This window comes from Filicampus tigris, chromosome 11 (assembly GCF_054856515.1).
Source record: "Filicampus tigris isolate MCC_2025a chromosome 11, RoL_Ftig_1.0, whole genome shotgun sequence".
In the NCBI taxonomy this organism is placed as follows: Eukaryota; Metazoa; Chordata; class Actinopteri; order Syngnathiformes; family Syngnathidae; genus Filicampus; species Filicampus tigris.
In genome coordinates, this window is record NC_141227.1 from 19,792,086 (window position 1) to 19,810,510 (window position 18,425).

An 18,425-nucleotide genomic window follows, 5' to 3' on the forward strand; every position below is an offset into this window, starting at 1 on the left:
GAGTGTACTGTTTTGCTCTGACGTATCCCTTTAACATGGACAATGAGGTACACCAATTCTGATTGGCCTACGCGAGAGGATGCACAGAAATCGTCCAATCGCAACGCGTGGCAGATTCAGGTAGTAAATCCCCGGTCCTGCCTCCCCCAGTGAGAGGGCTTCCATACTTCTCTCGCGAATGTGTTTTTAGCCCTTGCCTCGCTCGCTTCCTCCCCTCCTTCTGTGCCGCCATTAATTAAGCCCTTCTGCTCGGCGAAAAAGGAATCAAGATGATTTGAAAAGTCCAACGCGGACAAGCGAGGAGGGACGGGGCTCGAGAGAGTGGGTGGAGGCTCTCGCCCTGTGGCTTATATGGACCTCCGCCATCCAGCCAAGTCAATATGCGGCTAGTGTCGGCTACGTGAGAGAAGCCCAAGTGGCTTCGGCTGGGAGTGGGCTCTCCACGGCGAACTGTACGAGGTAAGGGGCTTCTCGTTGTGTTCTACTCAACGGCTTCCACGTCCGAAGCGCAACAAAAACCATCATCTGTTCATGTTAGCAGCGCGCGGGCGGCTAGCTTGCTCTGTAATTACTTATCTGGCAGACTGTCAAATCTCGTCGAGTTTGTAACGCAAAGTGGGAAATATCGCGATATTTCCATCATTTTGGGAAAGTTGTTGACGCGCTGGCTGACGCCAAAGCGTGTTTCGTAGCTGGATTTGAGCACGAAACGATTAGCGCGTCACCTGTGAACCTGTTCCAAAAGAACGTCGTACCTTTGGAAAAAAGTGGGGCGAGTCAGGTTGTTGTTGTTGTTGTATGTTAGAAAAAAACAAAACCAAACAAGGCGTTTTGTCGCGCTCATGTGATGAATTTCTCACCGTGTAAACAAACATCCCAGCCCGAATGTAAGCAATGCGCATGCGCTGTGGATTATTCACCCCTTTTTCTTTTTTTTTTAAATTTGTCTTTAATAGGCTTTGCTCTGAATTAAATTTCAGTGCGTGGGTTAAATGTCTAGGCAGTCACGCGTCTTCCCTGCTGGGTGTCTGCTTTCATTCGCCCGCTGTCTCTTGTTACCAGCCTCTGTCATGACACTGTAGGCCACTCTGGCCCCCTGTCCATAAAATAACTTTTACTGTATGTGTTTATGGTCGGTGTTGGGTTTCCATGCTGTATTGTTATTTAGCATTGCTGTGTTGTGTGGCGTCAAATACTTACACACCAGAAGCACCTGCACCGTGCTAGTAAATCCAGTGTGCACCAGGCACACTTTTTATATTGTGCAGATGTGCATTAGTAGAGATTAACATGCGATACCGGTACTCTGTGGAGCAGATTATAGAAGACTCCCCCTCCCCCCACTGCAAATCGTACACTCACTGTCAACGGCATAAAACCGACATTACATTATTGTACAAACAATACAACAGTTCACCATTCTGATGGGACTTTACGAAATACATATAAGATGAGGAAATAATATATGAAAGGTGTTATATGTGCAGACATTGTTTTAAACATCTTGATATTCGAAAGAGAAATCAACATCTATCAAATGAAACTACAGCTCAGTAAAAGTACTCAGTGTCGGCATCATGGGGGGAATTCGCGGGCAAGAATCCCCCAAAATGAGGCACTGTTCTGTCCCTGCTCCATGCCCTGCGGTGTAGCTTTTTCTTTTGTGACAAATTTGGTATATTTAATTAATCTACATACAAATCAGTTTATTTAACATACTCAGTGAGATAAAGATAAAAATGAAAACAAAAAACAAACTGTTGTTCATATGCATACGCGTGTTGCCTCAGATCAAAAACTAAACCATGTGTTTCATCTACTCAATGACTGCCGTGCCATACGTGTATATAACACTTGTTGGCGTTTACTGAACGGCAGAATATGGCCCCTTGTGCTGACCTAATGCCCCCTCCCGTATGTGCTCTGACGCTGACACTGAAACCACTCAACTCTTGATTAAAATGCAATAATCTGGTTGATATAGATTATGCCCACTGCACTACTCACCGTCACCATGATGAAACCTCCATTATCGGTACAAGCAATGTTTGAAGTAACTGTAAACTAAGTATAAGAGTGGTTCATCAGGTCCATCTATCGTCAAACTACTCACCATTTGATTAACATGCTACAATTTGGTCGATTTAGTATTTACTGCACAGCCCAACATAAAATAGTTATTAAACTTTGTAGGCAATGTTTTAACTTTTCAAGTAATGTCCCATGACTGTATTTTAAGTAGAAGGGCAGTGTTTAAAAAATTAATAGAAAAATAAGTAAAAACTACTCACCCTTTGATGCACAAGTATCTGAAAATAGTTTCGAAAGCCTGTTCATTTCCATGCTAGTAATTAGCTATAATGCTTTCAGCCACTTGCTGTTTACGTTAGCATCTGCTTGGTAAATGATTTAAGGACTTGATTTTCTAAAAGTCACTGATGGTTTATGTGGTTCTCTTCCTTTGTGGGTTTCGTTTCCACTTGGTCGTGATTGCGCGAATGGTTGTCTGCGTCTGTATGTCCCCTGCGATTGACTGGTGATCAATCCAGGGTCCTTTCACCCAAAGTCAGCTACGATAGGTTTAGGCTCGCTTTCAACCCTAATTAGGACCTGTGCTACTGAAAATAAATGGATGGAGATGCAAAAGCAAAATATAGGGATGGGCCGGCCTTATTTTAAGGTATTGGGTACACGTAGAGGTTGCCGGTCCTAGCCACCCACTACTAGTATTTGGCCCATCAGTGAATTGTCATCTGCGTCAGAAAGAAAGGTCTTTTTTCTTAATTTTTGGGCATTGTGTTAAATGAAATTTCATATATCAAAAGTACTAGCGGTGTCAGTTACTGGTATCGGTCTGGGGAAAAAAAAGTGGTATTGAACATCCCAAGTAAAATGTTGCACGTGTCTTTGGTTGCAGTGCGCTGTTTGCTTCAGAGTGGCCCTGCCGAGCTGAGAACCCCACCGAACGGCAGCGAGCCTCCTCGGCGGGCGCGACGATGACCGAGCTGGTCTCCAAGTGGGCCTGTGAATACTGCACCTACGAGAACTGGCCGTCGGCCATCAAGTGCACCATGTGCCGCGCGCAGCGGCCCAGCGCGGGCGCCATCATCACCGAGGAGCCCTTCAAGAGCGCCCCGGCCTTGGACCCCGCCGGCCTCAGCAACAGCCCCACCCAGGGGAGCTCCTCTTTGCTCATTTGCCCCGACTCCAGCGCACGGCCCCGCGTCCGGGCGGCCGATACCCCCGAGACCAGTTCCAAGTGGTCCTGTCATATGTGCACCTACCTGAACTGGCCCCGCGCCATCCGCTGCACTCAGTGCCTGTGTCACAGGCAACACGCTCAGCAACACGCCAGCCATCAAGGACAGCCGCGCAGCCCCACCGAGTCGCCCCAGACTTCAGGCTCGGGATGCCGCCCCGCACCCTCCTCCACCGCCGCGGACCCCTGCGAGGAATACAATGACCGCAATAGGCTCAACACACACGCACAGCACTGGACCTGCACCGCCTGCACTTACGAGAACTGGTCAAAGGCGCCCAAGTGCGTCGTGTGCGACCACCCGCGGCCCAATCACGGCCTGCTGGCCGAACCCATCGAACTGGCGTCCGAGCCCGAGCGGCAGCAGCCGTCGTCCAAGTTCATCGACGCCGACAGGGGCAACAGACGCACCGTCGGCAGCGGCGCGGGGGGCCAGGGGGTCGGCGGTGTGGTGGGTTTGGTCGGGGGCTGCAGCACCAGCCAGAGGAGGTCGCCGCCTTCCGCCAAACGCGAATCGGAGGTAAACATGGACTTTCAGAGGATCGAGGTGGCGTCGGGGGCCGGGGTTGGGAGTAAAGAGGAGCTTGAGGTGGACTTCAAAAAGCTGAAGCAGATTAAGAACAGAATGAGGAGGACGGATTGGCTGTTCCTTAACGCCTGTGTTGGTGAGTTTTAAGTGTATACGGGGGGGGATCGCAATAAATTAGAATACTGCGGAAAACTGAATTTATTTCGGTCTTTCAATTTCAAAAATGAAACTCGGGTATTATATAGCTTCACTACGCTCGGAGAAATATTTTATGATAGCTCACGCACACGTCCAAGTAGGGACGAGCAATTAGTCAAATTCAAATAAATTTTTCTATGTTGTACCTGTAATTGAAGTAGATAAAAAATAACTTATATTAACTCCATTCAACTCCATTTTATTTCAACCACAAAACAACCATAGCTGTAGTGCATAAAAAGTGCTGTACATTGAAAATACAAAAAACAATTACAACTTAAAATAAGTGTCCACATGCGCTTGCTCCAAGCTGTTTATTTGTCAAAATTAACTGTAAAACCAATTTGATTAAACAATCCAAGTCTGCTAGCTTAATATAAAACATCATCGACACACAACACAAAATGCGTGCGATATGTTCTACTGTTCGTACTACCATCTACATGTATGATATCACTGCTTCTACTCATGTATTCGGTTTTTACCATAGTATCATTTTAGTATCGGTATAAATATTACTTAATACAGGTATTGAATTCAGAAAGAACAAGTCGGTGTACCACTGTATTACTTTATTTTGACTTGGTGGAAAAGTCAATTAAAGGATGAGCAAGATCATACCCGGTATTTTTATTCTACTCAGAGCAGTTGTCCAAACCGGGTTTACATCGTCCCGATTTGATCGTTTGTCTTCTTGTATGCTGATACACGTGCGCCGTGTGTGGCTATCAGCGAGTGAGTGAAACACAAGCAGCGAATGTCCGGCCACCCACACTGTAGACTGGTGAGTGTGGAGTGGGAGGATGAACATTCGAAAGGAGAACTCGATGTTTTTTTTGTGGTTGTTTTTCCCTTTCATGCTACCAGTACAACGCTTTGGAAGTTGTTCTTTGTGTTCCGTTGGGTAGAAGTGATGGACACTTTCAGGCCAAGGGGACGTCAACTTGCAAAGAGGTCACAGCCCAATTGTGCTGTCGACAATCCGTGGCATGAATTTGTCCTCTGTTGCTAGGGAAGTGAAGCGTGACACATGTGCGTGCGTGTGAGTGCACAACAGTCTTCAAACGGGAGCTGTCGCTTTAAAAATAGAGTGACAAGTAGAGCCGCGGTCAGAAATATATACTGTACGTCTTAAGCAACACTCATGACTTTCAGCCTGCATTATTGACCACCTGACAGCGACTTGCCATCACTCAACGCATGACAAACACACCATCCGGCTTTCAGAACGTGCTGATTAAAGTGCACTTTGTATACTCAGTGTCATAGTGTCACTTTGAAATACTGTACTTGCTTTTTTTTTTTTTTTTAACTTTTGGAGCAAAAGACATCAAAGTATATCAAATTTAAGCCCACATTAAAATTCATAATTCGCCTACTAATCCCATCACCTCTTATGGTGTACATTTCCAACCTTTTTCCATGTTGCACATCAGGTTTGTGAGATATTTAAATTTTCTGTTTTTGTTATAAAACGTTGCGCAATACTGATAATACCATGTTATAGCTGTGACGTTTCGGGAAAAAATCCACTTGTTGCTGAACCTAACCCTTCATTAATAAATATTACTATTTTACATATTATATTAGCGTTATTCTATTATTATTATTATTATTATGAGAACCTGATGTGCTACAGAAAAAATGAGGGCAGATTTGGAATCAGCGTAAAACAATAATCTAGAAAAGTTTATTTATATCTTTGATTTAAAAAAAAATTGTATACATTCGTTGGTCAGTGTTATTGAAGTAATTGAAACTATTTTAGAAATCAATCGTTTCGGGACCTTTTTTAGCTTCAAATCATCTACATTAGATAAATATTCTCTGATCAGCCATGAAAGCAGATGCATTATATATGTGTTTTTTTTCAAAGTCAGACATTTTCAAACGGCTGTTAGCCGTTTTTTTTTTTGTTTGTTTTTTTTTTTTTGCCAATTGTCTGACAGATTCTCTCATTTGACAAATTCCGGCCTTTCAATAAACCGATGGAAACTAAAACGTCCGATCAGTTTCTCCGATTAAGAAAGCAGATAACCAACAGGGTAATCCATTGTTAAAATAATCATTAGTTGCAACCCTACTGCAACATTTGGAACGGATGAAAAGTATTTCCACTTGTGTGGTTGACTCATGTCTGTGTTCAGACAGGATTGTCAATCACAGATGTAAAATTGCTAGACATTCTGTCATGCGAGAGTCCTCGGGCGAGCGGCTTGCAGCGCGAGTTGTCTTTCAGGATGTGAGAGCGCAGGCCGGCGGCGGGGCCGCGGGCACGCCCACGCCACTCTGCTGGCTTGTGATCCTCCCTTGTCACACTGCGCCGCTTTTGTGTCGCCTTTTCCCTCCGCTTGTCTCCCAGTCGCTCGCAGCGCGAGCCCAGCTCCGCATGGCACGGCTTCCACCCACTCCGTGTCTCTCTCCCCGAGCGTTGTTGTGTGTTGACATGAGAACAAAAAAAAAAAAAGTGCCGTAGTGTTTACAGTACTGTCAAGAGGAAGCTATAATGGTTGTATGCTGCGCAAGATGCATGGAGTGCCATACGTAATTTACATTTGGGGTTTTATTTCATTCTGAAAGGACTCGCTTAGCATAACAGTTGATTACAACTCTAATTAACCCCTAGAGGCAAGCACAATATAATTAAATCCAATACAAGCGCTTCATCAAAGCTCTTTTATTGATATGTTTTGATTGGCACTGATTGCTGCACTGCGATTAATTTCCTCTTGTCTTCCCGCACAGGCGTGGTGGAGGGGGACCTGGCGGCTGTGGAGACCTACAAGACATCGGGGGGCGACATCGCGAGGCAGCTGTCGTCGGACGAGGTGCACCTGCTCAACCGTCCGTCGGCGTTCGACGTGGGCTTCACGCTGGTGCACCTCGCCATCCGCTTCCAGAGGCAGGACATGCTGGCCGTGTTGCTCACCGAGGTCAGAGGAGAACGCGGCCACGCCCGTTGCGTGTCCCAAATGCGCCTTTGCGCGTTCGTGCCGGAGGCGCGCATAGCAGCTTGCTTTCCTGACGGCACCGTTATCCCAGATTATCTGTCGCCGCTCACCTCGCTCTCGCTCACTGGCCCAATTTTCCGTCAGAGCGGGTCAGCGAGTGAGGCGCCGAGTGAGACGTCGGCGCATGCCTGCGAAAATGTTTGAAAGCCGCCAGCCGCAACAACTGAACATTTTCCAAATGCTTTCCTCTTCCTGTCCTCACCGCCTCTGCGATAAATCTCATTAGCAGGAAACATTGATTCTCAGTCGGTTTAGACTCCCAAGGCAAGGCAAGGCGGCTTTGTTTATATAGCGCATTTCATACACAAGATAACTCAGTGTGTTTTACATAATTAAAAATCCCACATTTAAAAACATTTACAAAACCAGAACTAAAGACATTTAAAACAAATTACAAAAATGACATCTTATTTAACTCATTCACTGCCAGACATTTTCAGACCCTCTTTTACCCTAACATTTGAAAAAAAATGAAAAAAATATGAATAAATTCCTGGGATTGAATGGATGGACTGTGAAAAGATAAGTAGATTCGTCAATGGCAGTGATTGAGTTAAATTACGAAAAGAACATACAGTGCAAGGAAAAGATTTTGGGAAAATGTATTTGAAAAACGCTTTAAAAGACCTCAATCATATTGATGGGCGTTAAAAGCATAGTTGTAACCTGGATTTAAAGCGGAAATCAACCCAAACATATTTTTTTCAAAAATATGTTCCCAGCAGGCCCACTAGTTGAAACACAGCATTCTGATTAATTTTGCGTTTGTGGAATATGACTTAAGCAGCATACTCCACCTCTTTTTTGCCATCTCTGAGGGCGGCCATTTTGTCACGTCTGTCAACTGAAAATGACATCACAACTGCTCAGGGCTCGGGTAACGACCAATCACGGCTCACCTGTTTTCTGAAGCTGAGCCATGATTGGTCGTAAAAACAGGTGGATTAACTCTTATGCCACAAACGCAATATTTATCAGAATACCTTGTTTCAACTAGTGGGCTTATATCGAACATATTCTTGAAAAAAAATATGTTTGGTTTGACTTCCACTTTAAAAGCATTCTCACTTCACTGACCTGACTTCACTCTATTGGCAGCATAATAGCTAAATGCTGCTTCACCATGTTTGCTTTGACCTCTGGGCTCCATCCAATATGGCTCCCGGCTCGTAAGTTTCCCACCCCATTGTCTAAAATGTTTCTCTCCGCAGGTGTCCCAACAGGCCGCCAAGTGCATCCCGGCGATGGTGTGTCCCGAGCTGACAGAGCAGATCCGCCGCGAGGTGGCCGCCTCGCTCCACCAGCGCAAGGGGGACTTCACCTGCTACTTCCTCACTGACCTGGTCACGTTCACGTTGCCTGCAGGTCTGCACCACCGCAGCACGCTAACGGGCGCTAACAGGCTATTAGCAACAATAACTACCACAAGCTGTGTGTTTATGTGCCTTTCCGTCCCTCCTCCTTGTTATGAATGCTGTCCAGAAGACACAGTTCACTTCTGGCTCACTGTCTGGAGTATTATTCTTGTACAACATAAAAAAAAAACTTTCCAAAAAAATTGTTTAAAAAAACAAACAAAAATCGGGGCTTTATATCAAGTCTCTTCAACTCACAGAATCTAGTTTAGTGCGCTAGCCTGGGCCAGGGATTGGTGGTGCAGTGTATGCGAGACAATGGCGGCCTTGGCTCGAGGCCACGAGCAGAGAGTTGCTCTGTTTGGGCCGCACACAGTCAATGCATTCATTTCTCTTTTAGTGGAAGAATTGGCCACTGTGTTGACAAGAACCCCCCGAGCATCGACGGAAAGCCACTGGTTATTGTGGACGCAACAAAAACATGACGGCTGGCTCCCGAGCAGAAGCGTTTCAGTCATGTTGTACTTGTGTTGTCACAATAGGCAACATTTTGACTACCTGCATACCTGTACCTGAAATGGTGCCATGGCAAAAACCTGAAACGTCAGTTAAAAAAACAGTGGAAAAGTAGTTCACAGCTAAACAACTTCAATTAAAAAAAAAATTACTATAAGGATACTAATTACAATACTTTTGATCAAATACAAAATGAATGCAATAAATTATGCCAGTTTTTTGTTGTACAAAAAAACATGACCTTTAACAACTTTTTCCACCATTAATGTGACCTACACAACTCAATTGGAAAAAAAGTAAATGAGATTAAAAATATAGGTTTGTAAAGTATCATTTTCATAGAATTTCCACTTTAAGAAAGTAATACCTATTTAAAAAAAAATGGTTCAAGGAGATTTTTTGCTCAATTTGTTTCAGATATTGAGGATTTGCCCCCAGCCGTTCAGGAAAAGCTCTTTGATGAAGTTTTGGACCGAGACGTGCAAAAAGGTAAACAATATACTTATTGCATTGTAGTATTACAGCAGTGAGTGCATGCCCAAATTGTTGTTTGAGGGAGTTAAACCAGATCCAAGTTGACAGTGTTCCACCCCCGTGCCTCCCCTAACACACACACACTCTCACTCATCCTCAAATGGGAAGCACGCCAAGTATTTGCAGTGGTTTATTACTTGCACTTCCTCCCTTGCCAAAACTGGGCTCTCTCTCCTTGATCGTCCCCCTGCCAGCCACTTCTGTTGTTTTTTTTTCACTTTCTGAAGCCTTTTTACTTTTTACCACGTAAATTTACACCCCCCTAAAAGGCAACACTTTACTTCACGGGCATTGTCACTAGGATGGTGTAAAGATCACATCACACAACAAGCATTTGGGACTTCAATTTTGCTAGAAATGTGGTCAGAAAAGACTGCTGTGCCACTCCCCCCCCCCTTTTTTTTTTTTTTTTTTTTAGATTAAGAGATTACGATTTAAATCTGATCACGTGGCCTAGTAAACCGCTTGGTGACTTTCTGCACCACCCCCATCCAGAAAGTTTCACGATGATGCACAAAATGCAGCTTCCGATTAGGTTGGTTGCTTCAATGACACACTGAGGAGGTCAGCTATTAAACTGATTAAGATGGCTGTGCCTCAAAGAGAGCACGTCGACACAACTGGCTTGTTGTCTTGCCACCAGGTCACATGTACCGCCCTGTACCAAAGACAAGTATCATCCCATATCTGGTGTCATATTTGTAACTTGTAACTCTTTTTTTTTTTTTTTAAGATACACTTTTGTAACAATACAATAGGCTTGTATGGTTAAACCCATAATGATTCATACCCTGGCCAAATGGTGAGTTAAAGGGGATTTAGCTCTAATCCAATTTACAAATATGCCAACTAAATAAAATGTGTTATAACAATAAAACATTTAATTAAATGCAGAAACAAACAATGACATTTACAATTATGCAGAAAACAAATAGAATGAAATAATACAAAATTCAATGTGATCCGAGTTTAAACACATGATTAAAAAATAGATAATGAAATGAAAAACAATCAAAATGTTTAAAAAAAAAAACACTGGACAATTAATGTGGAAAAATATATTATTCATAGAAAAAAGACAATACAATGAAAAAGATTTTTTTATAAAACTGCTATTTTAACCTGAGGTGGATGAATGGATCGATGTGATGTTGGGTATTTATAACATGGAGAAGATGACTGCATTTCTTAGATTGGAAGTGGATGAATTTAATAAGGTCTGGAAACGATGGTTGTCATATGTTAGACAATATAGATCGGATTTTGTTTAGGATGTGCCTAAAATGTTTTGTTAGGGGGAAAAGACTACTTATTTACAACACCCTGGTTTAAAGCTACTAAATTTTTTATTTTTTTATTTTGTGTAACTATTCTTTGTTACACAAAATCTATATTTAGTTTTTCTGGGTGGCATTTCTCCTTTTTCTTTAGTTGTCTTTCTGGTAGCCTTTGTTCTTTGTTTCTACTTTGATTTTGTTTATTATTTGGTTATTTAGTTGGTTCATGTTAAAAAATGTTATTGTCAATGTTGGTATTACAGTGAACAAATGTAAAGGCCTGGTGATTAAGGGAAATGATGGACAAATGGTTGTTGAGTGGGGACATTGTATAGGTTACTTTGTTAGTCCTTGTGTACTGTAAGGATTGTGAAAGACAATAAAATATAAATAAAAAAAACACTGCTATTTTAAAAATGATGCTGAAAAACAAATAATGTGTTGGCAAACAATCAACAAAAGCAGAAAAAAGCCAAACAAATCATGCAGAACAAAGCTATAGAACTATGAAAAAAATAAATACAAAATATAAAACAAAGCGATACAATTAATTAACAATTAAGATCAACTCCAAATAGGCTGTCTTAGTCTTTTGCATGTCCAGCTAAAGTTAAATCGGGGGAAAAAAATCACTTTAACCAAACATGTGACAAGGATTTGGTGATGGGGTTGTATTCGGTCAAACTGAAACTGTTACCATGGTAACAGCATCACTTGGAGGCCCCCGGTCTTTTTTGTGTGTGTGTGTGTGTGTGACCAAATCAAGCGTTATCACAGCAGTTTTATTCCCATCATTTGTTTAGAGCTGGAGGAGGAGTCTCCCATCATCAACTGGTCGCTGGAGCTTGGTACCCGGCTGGACAGCCGGCTGTACGCCTTGTGGAACCGCACGGCCGGGGACTGCCTGCTGGACTCGGTGCTGCAGGCCACCTGGGGCATCTACGACAAGGACTCGGTCCTGCGCAAGACGCTCCACGACAGCCTGCACGACTGCTCGCACTGGTGAGGCGCTAAAAACACAAAGCGTGTTGCGACGCACTTGAGACGCGTGGTCAGTAGCCTGGGAATGTGCTGTACATGGCTAAATGCTAAGCTAAGAAGTAATTACGCCGCTTTAAGTGCTGCAAAGCAGCACACACAACGGCTGTGGCGTTTTCCTTGCCTGTGGTCCGAGAACCTTCAAGTGGACCAAGATACGGCAGTCCCTCCCTGGCAGTGGGCCGAGTGCGTGGCACACGGCTGGTGTGAAGGCCAACCTTGGTGGTGGTCCTTCAAGGACAGCAGCAGCTGAAACGTGACATGCGGCCACCTCGCATTGCTTGTGTTTTACACGTCGACGCAAAGCTTGCCTTTGAAAAATGTGCCACATGACCCCCTGCTGACTGGCATATTGATCCAAATGCTAAGCGTGCACTGGAGCCGCAGAACCAATTTTAGCAGCCCGGCGAGCTTCAAGTAGTCACATTTTTTTTTCTTCTCATAATTTGAAGAGATCCTCGGTGTCTTAACGATATCAACTTTCCGCCAAATACCACAAGCACCAAGAATTATATTTCTTGTCTTGCTGAAATGAGCCCCTTTTCAGAGGGTGGCCGTGTTTCAAGACAAGGCTCACTCTGGCCCATAGTTACCATGATGACTAGGACGAAACATGATTGTTGCAAAGAAGTTAACTTGCTACTGTTTGTAGAAGCGAAGCCCAAGAGTGTGGGTGGGTGGTTGTGTGTGGGGGGTGGTAGTGGGGTTCTCGTTTTCTTTTGCTGTTTTTTTATTATAACTTCACAGCCGATTACATTTTGTAGAGATGTGTTGCTAACTAAATTAGCCCATTCAGAGCAGGCCAGCGCAGCTAGGGCGCTCAAATGCAGCTGGGCCGATTGCGAATATTCTTTTGGTTACCATGACAACCCGCGGCGGAGGTTGTGAGAAGGCGAGAGACTACTTGTGGAAGAGAAACCCGAAATCGCCCCCAAAAAAGCGTAATCTAAGTCTGCTAGCTTTATGCTAACATACAATGGGAAATGCCATAAACAGGCTAATTGAAAATAGCATTTCATCAAGTAACTTATTTGAGCCTAAAAATCAGGAAAACATACATCAAAACAGAACTCTTTAAAAGAAAGGTATGTTTGTTGTCCAAGGTTCTACACGCGCTGGAAGGAGTGGGAGTCGTGGTATTCGCAAAGCTTCGGCCTGCACTTTTCCCTCCGGGAGGAGCAGTGGCAGGAAGACTGGGCCTTCATCCTGTCGTTGGCCAGTCAGGTACGTGCGGTCGCAAAGCCACTCTTACTCGTCAATAATTCAAGGAGACGATCGGTTGATGCCTTCGTGAGTGCTTCCTGCCTTGCGGTCGGCAGAAGTGGCTTGGTGTTAGGCTGTCTTGAGTCGTCGTCGTTGTAGTTTACCGTGCAAGCCCTTTGTGTTGTCTTTCCTCCGCAGCCGGGATCCAGCTTGGAGCAGACTCACATTTTCGTCCTTGCACACATACTTCGGAGGCCCATCATCGTCTACGGAGTGAAGTACTACAAAAGTTTCCGTGGGGAAACGCTTGGGTTCACTCGCTTTCAAGGTGAGCAGCTGCGAAAGCGGGGTGCACGGGCGCCCTCTAGTGATACGCGGTGTGGTATGCGCCAAAGTTCTTGGCAATGAAACCATCGCCTTTGAAACACGTTCGTACAAGATTTCACAAAACTCATATCTTTAGTTTATCGAAATTAATCCAAAATTCTCCATTGTATGACATAACTATCGACCCCCCCCACACCCCCCCCCCGCCCCCCAGTTTTGCTTTTTGTTTTGTTGCAATCATCTCAAAATATCACTCACGTTGCGTTCCCGTTTTCCTCGCTTCACTTCTTTTTAGCCATTTTGTTTACTAGTAAGCAGTATCGCACAAAAAACGGCATAGCTAATATTACTGAAAACCTCGCATCAGTTCACTTCCTCATTTTAGTGCCTTTTCCTGAAATGACTTTTTTCAGACGTCTGATTGGCTAGAGTGGGTTTATAGCGTCACCTGTTGCTTGGCAGCTATTTTTTGCCGCATCACTGGCATAAGTTTTTTTTATTTTTTTTAAATTCCAGAGCGCTATAAAACAAAAAAAAAAAAAAAAGGTCCCCATGTTGATGTGAGCGCTTCATAGCTGACATAGCAGACATGGCTGCCATGCGCTCCTCACCGCACGCAAGCGTTTCAGCTATTTCAACGACTGTGAACATTAACAACATGGTGAAAGGCTTCTGTGGGAAAATATTGTGATGGATGACACACACACACACACACACACACACACACACAAACACAAACACACCCAAGCAACAGACTGTGCCGTTTTTTTGTTGCAAAGCAATAATGAAAGAACACTAGTTGGGAGTTTGTACCTGAAGTGACTGAGCAGGTGAAACCAGTGAAAGCTTTGTAGTTACTAAGGAGTGACTGCTGCAAGTTTGCCCCAGGGACAAAAGTATTGGGACACATACAGGAAGTGTACGGTGGAGAAGAGGTGACATAAAATGGGAGACATTGAAAGATACATGTCTCATTACTGTTGACAATAAACTAAATCAGTATACATAATTACCTCCAGCAGGGAGGTTGTGTTGTCATTGAGTCGAGTGAATTGGTTTGTTTGTATTTGTCCAAGATTGGGGGGAAAAATATGGACTGCATAAATACCATTAAACTACAAAATAATATAAATACATGTATGATGTAAATATTTAAAGTTTATTTAAAGTAAAACAATAAATTCTATTCTTTCTGTTTACTACAATTACAATTAGAAAAATAATTAGCTTTATATTATAGTTAAAATAATTCTATTTGAAAAAAATAAAACAAAAGTGGGACTTTTTAAAAATATATTGTTTTCAGAAATTAACTTTAAAACAGAGTAAGATGATTAGAAATGATTTTTGAAAATTAGAGAGTTACCCTTTCAGTAATAGTAAAATCTATGATAATAATAATAATAATAAAAGGAAAACTTTTTATTTTTAAAATTATTGTAAGATAATTCAAGGTGAAATGTATTAAATACAAATGAAAATAATGAAATAACATAAAAATAACTTCAAGGGGAATAATTTATTAAATCCAAATTAAAAAAAGAAGCTACATGAAAAGATATTTTAAAAATTTATAAGGAAGAAAATGTAAAAAAAAAGAAAAGACCTTGGGTTATAAACAACACAAGATGATGTCAAGTCAAGGTGAAATATTTGCATGTTGAGAATCGTCAGAGCCAGATCAGAAGCGGATTGCATGTTCGCCAAGCAGTTCAGTCGGACGCAGAAAATCCCGTTGAACACGTCGAGACACTTCAGTTGCTTGACATGTTTGCTGCGCGCGCGTGTGTGTGTGTTGCCAGGCGTGTACTTGCCTCTGCTGTGGGAGCAGAGCTTCTGCTGGAAGAGCCCCATCGCGCTGGGCTACACGCGCGGCCACTTCTCGGCCCTGGTGGCCATGGAGAATGATGGCTTCGACAATCGCGGCGCCGGCGCCAACCTCAACACGGACGACGATGTCACCGTCACCTTCCTGCCGCTCGTCGACAGCGACCGCAAGCTGCTGCACATCCACTTCCTCTCCGCGCAGGAAGTAAGTTGTTTTCCTTATATTGCCATTTTTCTTCCGCCCATTATTTTGACATGCATCTACTGCCACATGATTCATTGGATTCACATTATTACAAATTCAACATTCTCCTAAAATTCACACCTTGTAGGCGATCATTTCTACTCACTCCAAAAATTCAGTTTTCCCAAATTTCAACATTTTGAACCAAAAACTCTCCATTTATTCCCAATGGGACATTCACCATAAAAGATTCACATCATTCCCATTTTCAAATGCAAAACATTCAGCATATTTCATTTGAACTAGGAAACAAATTTCCACTGGCCAAAAATGTCCATTTGCCAAAAATTCAACATTTTCACTACTAATATTCCCTACAAAATTCCCTATTCATTTCCAATGATACATTCAACAAAAAATATTCACATCATAGTTCACATTTGCAATTCAAAACATTCAGCACATTTAATTCGCCTGGGTACAGATTTTAAACGTGAAAAAATGTCAACATCCCACAAAGATTTCCCAATCATTACCATTCCACAAATTTTGATATCGATCCGTATCATTCCATGACACGCAATTTCTCCAGAAGTTGCAAATATGTCGTTGTTATTCATTCTTTTTTTTTTTTTAAAGTAAAAACATCTGGATTCATTCCATCAACTAACTATTGAAGTCACAATATTTGTCGCTGCAACTTTCGTCACCCCGCCCTCAAAACCCCAACGTGCAAACCAAACCAGCAAAAACGAAGCGCACCGCTCCGCAACTCGCCGATCTGACGTCGGTGCGTCCATTTTGTGTTATTTTGCCAGATGGGCAACGAAGAGCAGCAGGAGAAGCTGCTGCGCTCGTGGCTGGACTGTTGCGTGACGGACGGCGGCGTGCTGGTGGCCCTGCAGAAGAGCTCGCGCAGGCGCAACCACCCGCTCGTCACGCAGATGGTGGAGAAGTGGCTGGACGGATACCGGCAGATACGGGCCTGTGCCGCGCTGTCCGACGGCGAGGAGGACGACGACGACGACGACGAGTGAGCGAGCGAGCGAGCGCTCGCTCGCCAGTCGGGACTTTGGGACAAACTGTGACGCGCGCGGGAAATAAAAAGGTTTACAAATTCGAAACCATCTTTTTCCAGTTGTATTTCCAATGTGACGGAATTCCTACATGCAAATGCATGGATGGAAAGCCCTTTTCAGCATTTAGTCCACATCCTTTGTCAATCTTTGTCTTCACTAGTAAGACAATTCAGTGCACTGGTCGAACAACCGGAGTGCACTAGGAGAAGAACTATGTCTTACTAGTAATGTTTTTACACGGCCAGTTGCCACTTTTGGGTTTGAGCATGACATTTTTCTTACTACTAGTAACACTTTTTGTCTCAAAGATGCTTTAGCATTTATTCGTTATCCATGATATCCATCTTAAGGTCTGTGTACTAGTACACTCCTTGCTCTTCCTAGTAAAGCAATTCAGCCTACTAGTAGAACGACCGTATCTTACTAGAAGCATTATCCACTACTAGTGCCAAGGTCAATATCAATTAAATGTCTGAACTACTTTATTAGTAAGCCTTAGTTTAAATATACAGTATTTATAAAATAAGGTCCATGCGCTTTGTCCTCACTAGTAAAATAATTCAGAGAACTAGTAGAACAAGTGTCGTCGTATCAGTGCATTTGTTTAAATTACTAGCGCCACATTTGGCCGAAAGCCATTTGAGCATTTATTTGATATCCAGCCTCAGGTCCGTAATATACTAGTTTGTGCTTTGTCCTCACAAGCAGGACAATTCGACGCACTAGTAGAATGACTGTCCTGCCTCGTAAAATATTCCCCGCTACATACATTTCTGCACACGAGTAGGACAACTACATGTTACTACGTACACTACTGGGTATTTCGGTGCTACTCTCTGGGCTAGAAGGCTACTAGTATATGTGACACATGCCTACTAGTTTGGCCTTGTGGTGTTACTAGTGCAGCACAGTAATTTGTTTTTAGGGCTTAATTGTATGCCGGTAGGCCAAAAATCCACGGACCTTAAGATGGCTAACCATTTGCACATTTATTCGTTAGCGTTGATATGTAGCCTAAGGTCGTAGTAGTGGAAGAAAAAACTCAAATTTGTCTTACTAGTGAGAACAAAAAGCATACTAGTAACATGGACGCTTTGATGGATATCAAGGCTATGGAATGAATGCTCAAAGGGCTTTTCATAATTATGCATGTGGTTGTTGAAAAGAAAACGACGTATATTTAAATATGAACTCTACCAGCATTGATGTGTTCCGTTCAAAAAAAGCAAGCACATTATTTCCTATTTGGATTTTGGAAAAACATGGGGGAAAAAAATGGACAAAGCCATTCTTGTGTTTAGAAGTTCGAATGAAGCACTGCACATTTATGACAACATTTCTACATGAATGCGATCGCTTGAACGAGGTCAAGGAAGCTCTTGAAAAAAAAATTGAGGGAGACGTTCCCTTTAATAAGTGGACTCACACTATAGAAGTTTGCTTTTGTTTTTAGTCGACATATTTATTACGATTGTATTTGGAAGCTCATAATCTGTATATTTTTCGGCTTTTTTTGGGGGGGGGGTTGATGAAGGAGCGACATTACGATGACGTCGAGTTTACCGTGGTTTTAATTTTTCGGTAGTACCTCAAGAGGGACGTCTACAACCTGGTGCTTGTTTTTCTCATTTTTCATTTCATGTCACATCACTTTTAGCCTCGCTGGGTCACCCTCACTCACATTGTTTGTGTGGTAAATCGTCTCATCACGGCAGCGACATCAAAACCAAAGCAGGCGGGGATTTCACTTCTTATTACTGTTTTCGCCACTTTTCTTTTCCCCCTCGGTTCGGAGCGTCCACCTTTGGTGTGTTGCTTGGTATTGATGCAATAGTTGGTTTGTGGATTTTTTTTTTGTTTTTTTTTTTTAGACCTCATGTCACCGTACACACATGCAAGAGTGTAACACAAAAAACAAGTGAGCAAAAAACTACAACCAGAAAAATAAAAGCATTTTTCAATGTTTCTACTTGTGACTTTTTAGTTTTTTGTTTTAGTATTCTGAGTATTCCTCACTTTGGACCGTATGTTTTACACCCTCTAGTGGAAGTTGCAGATTTACATTTATAACAGTTCCAATTAAGCCAT

The 18,425-nt window shown here is 42.9% G+C and overlaps 1 protein-coding gene across 1 annotated transcript; it reads left to right on the forward strand.

Annotated features, from left to right (window-relative positions):
• Positions 1 to 84: 84 nt before the first annotated feature.
• Positions 85 to 18,302, forward strand: zranb1b (zinc finger, RAN-binding domain containing 1b). Its single transcript, XM_086045399.1, has 10 exons — positions 85 to 459; positions 2,918 to 3,924; positions 6,732 to 6,919; positions 8,209 to 8,362; positions 9,286 to 9,357; positions 11,483 to 11,681; positions 12,821 to 12,941; positions 13,119 to 13,248; positions 15,050 to 15,279; positions 16,077 to 18,302. The coding sequence occupies exons 2-10, from the start codon at positions 2,997 to 2,999 to the stop codon at positions 16,293 to 16,295; spliced, it is 2,241 nt and encodes a 746-aa protein (XP_085901525.1). The 5' UTR covers positions 85 to 459; positions 2,918 to 2,996; the 3' UTR covers positions 16,296 to 18,302.
• The last annotated feature ends 123 nt before the right edge of the window (positions 18,303 to 18,425 follow it).